The following is a 12,553-nucleotide window of genomic DNA, read 5'->3' on the forward strand; positions in this document are numbered from 1 at the left end:
TGGGGGGTAGCAGGCAGGAATCTAGAGTAACATTTTACCGGAGTGTGAACATTTGGCTTTTTCACACAAATATTTACCACAGGTGCATGAGGACCACCCCCCCCCCCCCCCCCGGTCTGAACCTTTGGTGAAGTTGACTTTTTTGGATAGAAATTCTTTTAATTACAGTCATGTACACAACATGTTCCATTTTAAATATCTAAAATTTAACGGAAAATAAACGATTAATGTACCCACCCCCACCACCATCATTGCATATGAAAATGAAAAGAAGATATTTTATATGCAGGTTGGGGTTGTTTTAAATAAATTGGAGCAAGCTGTGTACATGACCTTATAAGGAATTTCTACCAAAACAGTGTCAACTACCCCAGGGGTCTAAATTCAGGGGGGGGGGGGGGGGGTCCTGTCCCCAAGCACCTGTGTTATTTTTTTTCTAAGAAGACAATCGGATCCCTTTAATTTTTTGGCCAGAAGCAAAATGCATATACAGCCGAAGGAATAGGGCTTTTTACTAATCTTACATGTATGTCTTTAATTTCTTATAAACAAATCAATTCCTTTGGATACTCCCCTTCCTTTATTATAATAGTCCGATCCAAGTATAAAGTTTCAAATAGAAAGAGGGATTGAAGAACTGAATAATTAATAATAATTAGCATAACTTTCACTTAATAATATGCCCTAGTCACAGGGGCGTCGTCCGTCTCTCTCTCTCTCTCTCTCTCTCTCTCTCTCTCTCTCTCTCTCTCTCTCTCTCTCTCTCTCTCTCTCTCAATGTATTATTTATATATATGTCATAGAGAGTGGAGCGAATACGATGCCCATGTGCCCTAGTGAAAATAAAAAGTAGCAATGATATCGCTTGCATGTACCGTTGTGATTGAATTGTAAAGAATATTTGATTTTAAAAAGGGTAACGTTTTTAAGCGTGTTTCGTATTGGAAAGATGTGCAAAAAGAGGACGTTGGAAATTGTCCATTGTTTACATGATTATTTCAAACAGTCAAACACCTGAAGGTGTGAACCCCTCTCACCTGCAGGGTGGATTGTGTATACAACACCTGGTTCAAGCCATTGTTTAATTTATGACACCAATCAGTTTCATTTCCTGTTTATATAAGATAGACCGTCAAAACTAAGGTTGAAATGAGAATCCAGTTTTAAACAGTAATAATTTTTGTGATTTATTTGTGTTCACCAAACTACATGTACATTGTATCAGTATTTTCATTAAAACTCTGTGCTGGATATTTACTGACTCACCTCGGGTATGTACTCCTTTATAAGAATTACATAAAAATGCCACTCATTTTGTAACAAAATAGTCGAAATTGAAAAAATAAAAATGAAAAAATATACCCCGGACCTTTAATGTTAGGCGGACCTTTTCTTATACGGGCCGGACCCTTTTAGAGCAAAGGCGGACCCTAAATGTTAACATTAAGGGTCCGCCCCGGACCATTTTACGGGGCGGACCTTAAATTATACGACACCGGACGCCGACACCGACGCCGAGGGTATAGCATAAGCTCCCGGCGACTGCGTCTCGGTGAGCTAATGAATTCTTACACCATATGTGTGATGATGTCCGTAAGCTATAATTAAATTTTAACTGTAAAGTAATTATTGTGAAATTAATCAAAAACCTACTTTCATTTTCGACAAACAAGCTCGGAATAGCAATCAAAGTACATATAGTACTGAAAAGGTTCTAAAGGAAATTCACTTTGTGCAAGCTTAGTTAAAAAGATGTATATTTCAGCTTCGGTATGCGCAATATATTTCCTTATCACTTCGTGGCAGCCCCTGCAGTGATGTACGTAAGCCCCGCACATTAGATTCACAATAGCCCGAACAACAACAACCCGTGCAATTATGTGCGAAAACCCCTGAAAATGGTTCTCTAACCAGTTTAAATGATGCATATTTCTGCTCATAGGGGGCAGTTATTCGATGCACCGAAAGCAGAAGTCTAACGACAATAAAGCGCTGAGCTATGCTTAGCGCTTTAAAAATGAGAGTAAGGTGGTGGACACGCTTTGATGGATCCAAATCAGTGTGAGTTTGCATCAAAATATATACTTGCAATGAAATAATAATGAACGATTACGTAAAGAGTGAATATATTTTTGCTGGGAACTTATTTAGGGTAAACATAGAAATTAAGATTTGATAAATGTTGAATAAATTGAATGTGCGATTTTAGTTTTGATGGATAGATCTCTGGTGAAAAAATCGGTAAAACTTTCCAGAACGAGGTAATCAAAAACGCAGTTTGACAAGACAAGTTCGTCATGCATCACAGGCTGATGCCTTGGATCGGCAATCTATGGTTTAAAAAACTTAATCAATAAAATGGATTAATTTAATACAATTTTAGTTCTGATGGAAAGAATTGTTCAGAACGGGTGCCGAGGAACGCAGTCAGACTAATTAACATGGGAGAAAGTGAGGACCGAGTAACCATTGAGCAAATACTTATGTGAAATATGCAAATAGATACATGTATGCATACACTAGCGTGTTTTTTTTTTAATTCCATGCATTTTTTTAACATCACAGATTGGTAGCAAACCTGAAACATTAATTTATAAAGAATGAACATATTTTGTGTTGTACGTCTATACTATTAAATAATGTATGCATAAAACGGGGAAGTTGAATGGGGAAGGGCAATTTTTTTTTCTTCAAAACAGTCTTTTATCTAAAATTCTTATTTGGAGCAGTGACAAAAATTATAGTGACATTTGAGCTTACCGACTCACTGGTATAAAATTGCGTACAAATGACTTATATGTTACGTAGACATATTATCATTTGTACGCAACTGACTGAAGAGCCAGGAATGGCGAAAACGTCTGCAGTCTGATCAAACTGTGATTTTATTCTGGATATATTTTCTCTTAAATTATATGTGTGCATGTGTATCTGCGTGCGTGCATGCGTGTGTTTAGACTTTTTCGTGCATTGTTCAGAGGACCGTACCGTGCAATGAATCTATGGTTATTCTATCATTGTGTGTCAAATCCACACCATCGTTCCTGTTATTGTGTGCATTTTGTAGAATTTACACTTAAGTCTTTAAAACATTAATGTGCGGATTTTATAGAATAAAACGTAGATTTGACAGGTTCAATATTTATTTTAAAAATGTAAGTGTTTAAACAGAAAACAACCATTACCTTTGGCAATATATGTAAAATCATATACAGATTATATTTGTAAGTAATATAAAAACTAAATAAAACAGCAACTTTGTCCTATTGATTGATCATTAACATATGTCATGGTCAAATTCGCTCTGATTGACAGAATTGTGTTGATGTGTTGAAATAACTAGAACGTGTACGATGGAATCAGACGTGTCTTTATACTCCCAAATGAATGCTTCATTTCACCAATAAACACGCTCTTACTGGTGAAATGTCTATATATGAAGAAATAAGAAAAAAATCGATGCTTGGTCTCCTTTTCGCCGAGTATACACCCTTTGTATAACGTACAATGTAGTATACATCCCGCATTTTGTGTTATATATGCACATGGTGTTCTTATACATTTAAGATTTGAAGACAATTCTGAATTATTTTTCTTGTTGTCTTTCATCTTCTTTTGCTTTTTAATTTAAAGTAGACCACAGATGTCAGATGCAAAGAGTTCTATAAATTTTAATCAATCATGTTTTTCTATATGGAATATTCATTTCAAATCGTGTATACATGAATCAAAATTTCACAAATGAAAATCGCAAAAACAATTTCTGAATTTTAATTCAAAAATTTCCGTTGCTCTTTACTAAAATATTGATATCAAAATGGGCCATCGCGTAAATATAAATCAAAATAAATCACAAATGTTACAGCGAATTTCAAAATAATTTTCTGAATTTTAAATTAAAACAATTTGTTTCTTTCTAAACAATATTTTTATTAGGATAGGATTGCAATAAAATAATTTTTTGAATTTTAGCAAAAGGAGGTTTCTATCAATGAAATATTAATTTCGAAATGCACCATTGCGTGTAAATCAATCAAATCTAAGCACATATGATGCATATATTTGAAATGAAAGAATTCTAAGAAATCCATATGTAAACTAGAGGCCCATGGGCCATATCGCTCACCTGAGCAGCAATAGACATAATAAAGTTAGCTTTATGGAGTGGAGTCACATACGAAATATCTAAACACTGTCAAATAATACATTCTTGTATAAAAAAATTTCCCTACATATCGTATGTTTATCATTGAGCCCCTATGTAACAGGATGACTTTACATTCATGTCATATATTGGGCATTGCAGTTCTCGAGAAAATCTTTATGGATTATAGACCAACATTAAAATTTGAACCCCTTGTGAGGCCCAAAAATTGTCTAGGGGCCAGAGTCTTGATATTTTTAAAGAATCAACAATGTGTTGTAAAATGCTTGCATATTAGTAAAACTATCCATCATAACATTTGATTTTTTTGTGTGAATAATTCGTTTTCCTTTGTAAGATTGACCCCTCCCCTCCTCATGTGGCCCAACCCTACTCCCGAAGAGAATGACAAATTTTAATCTACACTATCTGATTTGAATAAAGTTACAGCGTTTCTGAGCAAATTGTACATGTATTTAGAAGGTGATTTTTAAAGATTTTTTAATATATATCCCTATGTGAAATTTTGATTCCTCCCCCATTGTTGCCCCACTCTACCCCCGGGAATCATAACTTGAACAGACTAGAATCTTCCCTACCTGAAGATGCTTCCACACAAGTAACAGCTTTTCTGCCCATTTTGTTTTTGAAAAGAAGATTTTTTTAAATGCTTCTAAACAAAATTGGTCTTTGAGAATAAGATGTTTTAAGATATTTCTCTATATATATCTATGTAAAAATTTGACCCCCCCCCCCCGATGGTTGCCCAACCCTACCCCCAAGGATCATGATCTTGATTTGAACAAACTTGAATCTACCCACCTAAGGATGATAAGTTACAACTCTTCTGGCGTATTGGTTTTAGAGAAGATTGTTTTAAAAAATCGCTATATATTCATATGTATGGGTGACGAATAGGGTAATAAAGACGTTTATGCAAAATGAACAACTAATTTTGAAAAACATACTAAAATACGAAACAGACCAGCTTAAAACAATTTATATTAGGTGTAAGTAACGATATCTAATGTGAGAATGTGATCATTCCCATTACTGTAGATAGAAATTTATGCCCATATCCCCGTAATACGTCTGGTCGATAATTATTAACAGTACTGACTGCTGTGTATTCAGAAAATGTAAATATTATATATGATACTAAATGTAAATCCCCCAGTCAGGTTCTATTGACTGGAAATTATTGGAAAATTTATATATATATATATATATATATATATATATATATATATATATATATATATATATATATATATATTCTTATATATATATATATATATATATATATATATATATATATATATATATATATATATATATATATATATATATATATATATTATATATATATTCTTCTCATATATTTTTAAATTTTATGATTTCTTATGAGAGAAATTATAAAATAACAAATATATATATCAGCTTTTGTCTTCTCTGGTTTGAACACCTTGGTGAGCCTCCCGTGATTTATAGTAAAGGTAATGCGCATGCGCAAGATTGTAAAATCCAAAATAGCCAGATGATTTCAAGTACCAATGATGTTTTTAAAAATCTATAAAACAAAAGACAATACTCTTCCGATTTATCGGTATTAAAGGCCATAAATTCGGGTCTATAATTTCAAAATAGTAGTATACATGTAGATACAGTCAAACTGCGTTTTTCTGAGAAGCTTTTATTCTCTACATCATCGAGATATTTGCATAAAATAAACGGGATATTTAACTAAGATACGGATTTGATAAAAGATGTACATTTCAAAAGCGGTGTCTCAGCAATAATTATGCAGTATTTCAAGACAATATTGAAAAATTAAGAAATAACATTGTTTTTACAATTCAAATTAACGCTAATTTCGTTCTTATGCTTATGTAATGTTCTAAAGTATTGATTTCATGTTAAACACAGTTGTTATGTCATATTTTCAACTCTATTTTAACCAATGGCAAGAGAGAGAGCAATTCCGTTGAATTTAAAAGACCTTTAAAAATCATTTTAATTATTTGTGGCTAAGGGTAACTATGTCGTACGTTCGTTCCTTAATTTGGTTTTGGCTAATATATCAATGTGGTATGTATAAATTACGATCTTATTTTATTTTCTCCATATCAATTTAGAGTACTTTGGATATACAAGTAAACAATGTAGATATCAGCGAACAATAAATCTATAAAGTAGAAAATAGATTACAAGCATATCTTTGTTCATTATTTGGATATACATGTAGAGTTATATATTTAGTTATACATCTAGTTAAATTAAGTGAATTTGAAATTTTGGCCAAAAAATTCATTTTTTATGAGTGAATACCAATTTCTGTTTATTTTTCAGCGGTTACTAGCCTTGTCTACCAACACACGGTCTATCAAAGGCGTCTTAATCCTACGTATGACAACGGGACAACCCCGATTTTCTCAAGCACAGTTCCCACTTTCCAAGCCTGTATCAACAAATGTCACAACCAGCCACCATGTGACTCCTTGGTATTTGACATCGTTACCTTGAAGTGCTCACTCTATGAAGGAAAAACAGTTGAGGAAGAAATCACTATTAACCAAATATATCATCAGGTCTTGAACAAAACGGTTCATCGGGATATCATTGGTAAATACAGACTTAGTGAAAAATTAAATATTTACACAATATCCTAAAATATGCAATTTTCAGAAAACTTGTATCTTTAATGCGCGGACCCAGAACTATTTTTTCAAGGTTACTCCGAGGAATAATTGTTTTTGTCGGGATGCATGGGGGTGGGGGTGGTTGTTGGTAATTTTACTATGTTCATTTTCATTTTAACGTTTCTTCCCCATAGGTCCGCGGTCCGAGCATGTCTTAACATCAGTATTAATTTTCAAAATTTTAAAAGGATGAAAAAAGCTGTTATTGATATATCTAGTCAGGCATCTTCAAAAACAAAAGCTTCGCACAAGTATTTTCATAGAAATATTTTTGTAATTAAATATAATTTTCCTGGAGCAGATTGTTGTCTATTTATCACGCTTTAAATGTGGCTTATCGTTTAACAAGAGTATGCCCAATACCTGTGCAGTGGGAAAAGTCCAGGGTACATTTATAACGAGACCGTTCCGGTTTGTTACAAAATTGATCCAGGTCCAAGGACACTGGTGGAAGCTGTATCGTTTTGTGGTGAATCCGGTGGACACCTTTTACAAATAGACACAGAAAGAAAGCAGAGACTTGTCGAGAACTTAAGATTAGAAAAGACAGGTAATTGAATTTACTTTATACTCGTTTGTACTTTTCCCCACATTTATCAATTTTTTTCTTCTATATAAATGGCAGTATTTTTTGTTGCAGAGTCCATATCTAAATATCGCGTCGATGGCAAAAAGACTCGTGGAAAATGGACATTTTTAGATGGCACACCAATAACAGTCTTTTTTTGGTATCCTGGGGAGCCTGCTGATAATTTCATTGATGGAGCTTCATCTATTGCACTGAGAGTTGGACACCAAGGAAAATGGGATGATATCAATGCTACCTGGACTCATGGCAGTATTTGCGAAAAAGACATCAAATTTGACTAGTGGAGTAAATTAATTTGTTTCAAATATATCTTTAATGTATATACGTATGACTTCATTTTTTTTTAAGTATTAGATTGACGATTTCGAACAAAATTTTATTTCAGCAATTGAAAATTAATGTAACATATCAATGTCGCTTTACCAACTAATGTTTTGGTATGAATTTTCGAGGATTTTTTGTTAAAATATGTATTATTCGTTGAACATTATCATAATATATTTTAGTTAGGTTTTAATTGATCGGATGAAATATTCACATTTCGCATCGAGATCAATGCAAAAATACGCAATTTTGTAAATTGTCATACACCTAAGAGCAATGAAGGCTGAACATTAAAATATTCTTGGGAATTATAAGTACAACATATTTGGAGCGTTTAAACAAAATAAAATAATTCATGAAAACAGGAAGAGTCTGCACTCAAACAATAAGTATATAACGTGTATTATTAAACTCTTAAAGTTAAAATTGTTGGTACTACACTTTGTTTAACACACTATCATTATTTCTTTATGTTTATTGATGTGATAATCTATCAAATGTTTGTTCGGTTTTAAGTGAACATATGCTGATTATTATTTTTAATTGTTTTTTCTTTTTTATGGGTTTTATTGGCATGAAACAGGAGAATGGAAATGGAGGATGTTTAAAGGTATATTTTATGAAAGGAATGCACAATCGTATGAATGAATATCGATTAAACATTAGTTTAAGCAAAACAATGGTAATATAAATAAATTAGAATTGTTTTAAACTTTAGTTTCAACAACAAAAATAAAAACAAGTGGAGCAGAAATAATTTAGAGTAGCATCCGGTAGGATTAAGGACAGAACAATTTGTTCTCAATTTAAAGAGAAATTTGTTTTATTTTCATTACGGGGTGGGTGGGGGATCAATGATACTAAATAATTGAAAGTATTTCTTATAAAGAATCTGACATCATTATCACAACAGGAAAAAGGAGTTAAATTTTCCATACCATGAATATATGTATTTTTCCCCCTAAAAATCTAGTCCAGAAACGCGGACTGATGACTCAGAGATGATTTTTTTTTTTAACTTTTAACTTATGGTTAGCTCTGAACAAAAATACACGTGTTAACTTCGCAATTGATTTTTTCTGTTCTGTTAAGCGACTCCATATGCTACTATACGGGAATTGAAGTTGAAAGCTATTCCTAGAAATTATGCTTGTGTTGTTTTTAGTTCAGTGCTTGAATTCAATTTATCAAGCGTGTATACATGTACATGTATTGTGCATGTATCAACATTTGTATCATTTATCATAAAAGAGTTTCTTTTTTGAGTTTATTTATTGCGACAGTTATAGCTGAAGTACAAATCATTCGACGTGTCACCGGTAAAACCCCTGTCACACCGGAGCTGCGTCCTCACGGCGATCCCGCTGCGTCCTTAAATAATGTAAAACGCCAAGGTAAACGCCGTAGTCTCCTAGAGCGCCGTAACAACGGAACGACATCTTCGTCCGTCGCGGTGGGATTGCCTAGAAAATTTTAGAATGCCATGCGACGGCGTGCACTTTGAACATGCACAAAGTGCGCGCCATGGCTCTGCGTTCTGATAAACACGCCGTAGAAGCGTAGTGTGGTCGCAGTGACAACGCCGTAAGGTCTCCATCTGCGCCACGACAGATCTGTTCGCGCGCTCAAGGAACGCAGCAAATCGCAGTGTAGACACAGTAATCGGAGTCCTTTGAGATCTCACTGCGTCTCTATCGCGCTCTTACTGCGCATCCACGGCGTTTTAACAAGTTGTTTTTCATTTGGTTGCGTTCACACAGCGACCCCAAAGAGCTGTTGCTGCTTTCATCGCGCTCTTCTCACGTTTCTTCTGCGTTTATTAGCGTTTGTACCACGCTCTCACGGCGTCTTTAGTGCGTTGTCATCAAGACCACGAAAACTCGAAAAATGACTGTTGTTCAATAGCAAGCGATGTAGTAATTATCAAACTGGATGTGGATGACTATGTAAAAAGTAGCACTGATTTGTAATATTCCAGGACCTATCAAAGGACATGGATGAAATTCATGTCATTTGGTTCCGATGTTTTCACATCTTTTCTATGTTTTTCTAACAACTAATAACGGATCTTTTTTGTAGATCTAACTACTAACAGTTTTGTCCTAGTCCTTCGCAAATTATTTAGAAGTAGTTACGTTTCAATAATAATGTACCTATTCATCAAAACAAAACAATTTTTATCACTTATTTACTAGTTGTAAATTCTTGTTTGTTTCCCATACAACTGTACAACTTATTATTAATCCACCAAGAAGTAAAGAACGTCTTATGGACGTAGTCAGCGTGCAGAGCACGCCGTGGACGCGCGGTAAAAACTCCTAGCACGTCCTGAGCGCTCGGTGGACACTCAGCGAGAGCGCAGTCAATCGCCAAGTAGAATTCTGTTGAAACGCAGTTACACGCCGTGGGAGCTCCGTAAGAACGCCTCGGTCGCCGTCAGGACATCGTGACATCTCCATTTGTAAAATTTTTAAATAAAATTGCACATTTTTTCTGATTTTTCCTTGCGATCCTGCGGCGATTCCATGAATTTTAAAACGCCGTGAACACGCCGTTGGAACGCAACTTGGTGTGACAGGGCCTTAATATTGGGTTGACTACAACACCACTACATATATTTTATATAAAAAAACATGAACTAAAAATGTTTTCATTTTTCATCTGACAATACATGTATACTTGTTATTTGGTTTAAAAAGCTGCAAATTGATATTTTCGATCAAAAGGTTTTAAATTACATTGTGTTTTAAAATCACAGAAAATGAAACTTGAAAGCGCCCGACTTCACATTTGGATTGTCATTTCAGCGTCATGTCTGCTTTGAAAACAAACATGATTTGAATTATGATAATTTATCAATAAATATTTTTAGTACTGGTACTTTAGTAAAATTTATTTATTTACATTTTACTCAGGTCGCTTGAATGAAAATAAAAAAGTGTTTTAATATTTAAAAAGAAATGAACTTTGAAGCCTAGACATTTTTCTTGTTCCGCACAACTAAGATCAACATTCTTTTTTATCTATTTAAAAAAGACAAATACTTAAACACTTGTTTAACCCTAATTTATTTATTTCTAAATTACGCTAGTTTTGATCAAAGAAAATCATTGATGATGCAAACTTTATTAAGGCTGAGCAGAATTTCCTTCATAACTTTGTAATTGATGCTTGAACACTGAAGTGAAACACGTGGAAGATAAGAATACGTATGCAGCGTTTACGATGTTGTGACAATGTAGACACTTATTTTAATTTCATTGTAAAGTAAGTGTTAACATTATCAAAGAATTGTTTAATTAACGAAAATTCATTAACAAAGCCCTCAAACTCAGAATGATTTGAACTACATTGTGCCATTTGCTGATTTTAATTATTACTACATGTATCAATATATATATATAATTATGTTACTTTTGTGTGTATTTTCAGTAACCTGTGTCATTCTCCAAATATAAATATAGCATAGTGCATTTAGAATATATTAAATTTGTGTTAAGTGTGAAGAAGAATACAAACACTGCACTTGTATATTTTGAAACTGGGAGGCTACCTATGAAAACTATACGAATGTTTAGAATATTCAAATTTTGGTTCAAATTGTTACAAAGTCAGAATTGTATTTTGCAGTCCTGTTACAAAATGCTGTATAATGAGTGTGAATCGTCTTTGGCACCTGCTGAAAATTGGGTTACTGTAATTAAGAATAAACTTTTTGAAATAGGTCTAGGACATATATGGTATGAACAGGGGTACATATACATTGTGAAACCTATTTTCCTTTAATTAAGCAAAGAATCATTGATCAATTTACTCAACAACTTGTAGAACAGATTAATTCCTCATCTCGATGTTATTTTTACAAGCATATTATTGACCAGTTTTCTTTTCAGCTTTCAATATTCATGATAATTAAGAATAATTTCTCTGGTTTTTTTGCCTGTTAGTAAAATTTTATTTTATATACATTGTCAATGTCCTTTACATGTTCATGTACCATACCATTATTTCAATATTGCTATTATTTATATGTAATAACCTATGCCATAAAATGTTTGTCTTGTGCAAATAAAGAAAAATAATTCTGTAAACATATGAGTTTGTACGCAAGTGATAAGATTTGTAAGGACTGACCGTCCATTTTTGCCTAGATTTTTGTATTGTGCACCATTATAAGTGCTATAAGACGTATGTCTTTTGCAATAAAGAAACTGAAAATTTAAATTGATTTCTTATCTCAATCATATAATGTCGAAATCTCAATTACATATATAAGGCAACAATCTTTTAAAATGGCTAAGCGAGGTTTGATGACTTTTTTTTCAATCATCAATTAAAATAATGGAATCATATAGGCTAAAATTATACTACATAACCGTAACCAAAGACAGACCTTTTTTGCATTAAAACGGATTGCAATTAAATGCTTTCCTGGAATTTATATCAAAAGCTATTTTTATCCATAAAATATTTTAAAATTGCCAGTATACTATTCATTTTACATCAAACAAAATGAATCACAATTTATTGATGAAGAGGATTGCTATGAAAAAACTTCACCAGTAATGGAGCAGTAAGTCGGTTGTTTTCAAGACTCCGTTTATTTTTACTCAAAATGAGCACGATTTTTACTCAAATTCTGCACAGGAAAAGATTGGAACTTCATAATGTTATGTGACTGCGTGACTATAAAATAATTTTTTTACATTAAAATATTCAAACACTAGCATTTGCCTACATACTTGTGAATTAATCAAGATAGAACCATTTTAACAAGACCTTGGACTTTCGGTTTGA

At 33.2% G+C, this 12,553-nt stretch overlaps 1 protein-coding gene across 2 annotated transcripts; it reads left to right on the forward strand.

The window, feature by feature from the left end:
- The first annotated feature begins 1,928 nt into the window (after nucleotides 1-1,928).
- On the forward strand, nucleotides 1,929-11,965 carry LOC105338209 (C-type lectin domain family 4 member E-like). Of its 2 annotated transcripts, none has more exons than XM_034445693.2 (4): nucleotides 1,929-2,061; nucleotides 6,494-6,766; nucleotides 7,193-7,393; nucleotides 7,484-11,965. In XM_034445693.2, the coding sequence occupies exons 1-4, from the start codon at nucleotides 2,046-2,048 to the stop codon at nucleotides 7,711-7,713; spliced, it is 720 nt and encodes a 239-aa protein (XP_034301584.2). In that variant the 5' UTR covers nucleotides 1,929-2,045; the 3' UTR covers nucleotides 7,714-11,965. The 2 variants fall into 2 exon arrangements, with proteins under 2 accessions (XP_034301584.2, XP_011441513.3); XM_011443211.4 differs by lacking the exon at nucleotides 1,929-2,061 and adding an exon at nucleotides 6,036-6,232.
- The last annotated feature ends 588 nt before the right edge of the window (nucleotides 11,966-12,553 follow it).

Source organism: Magallana gigas, chromosome 2 (genome assembly GCF_963853765.1).
Source record: "Magallana gigas chromosome 2, xbMagGiga1.1, whole genome shotgun sequence".
In the NCBI taxonomy this organism is placed as follows: Eukaryota; Metazoa; Mollusca; class Bivalvia; order Ostreida; family Ostreidae; genus Magallana; species Magallana gigas.

Coding starts and splice junctions, on each gene's coding strand:
- LOC105338209 (XM_011443211.4), top strand. CDS start 6,184: ATGTCGTACGTTCGTTCCTTAATTTGGTTTTGGCTAATATATCAATGT. Junction 6,233..6,493: donor TTGGCTAATATATCAATGTG/GTATGTATAAAT, acceptor TTTATTTTTCAG/CGGTTACTAGCCTTGTCTAC. Junction 6,767..7,192: donor GGTTCATCGGGATATCATTG/GTAAATACAGAC, acceptor TCGTTTAACAAG/AGTATGCCCAATACCTGTGC.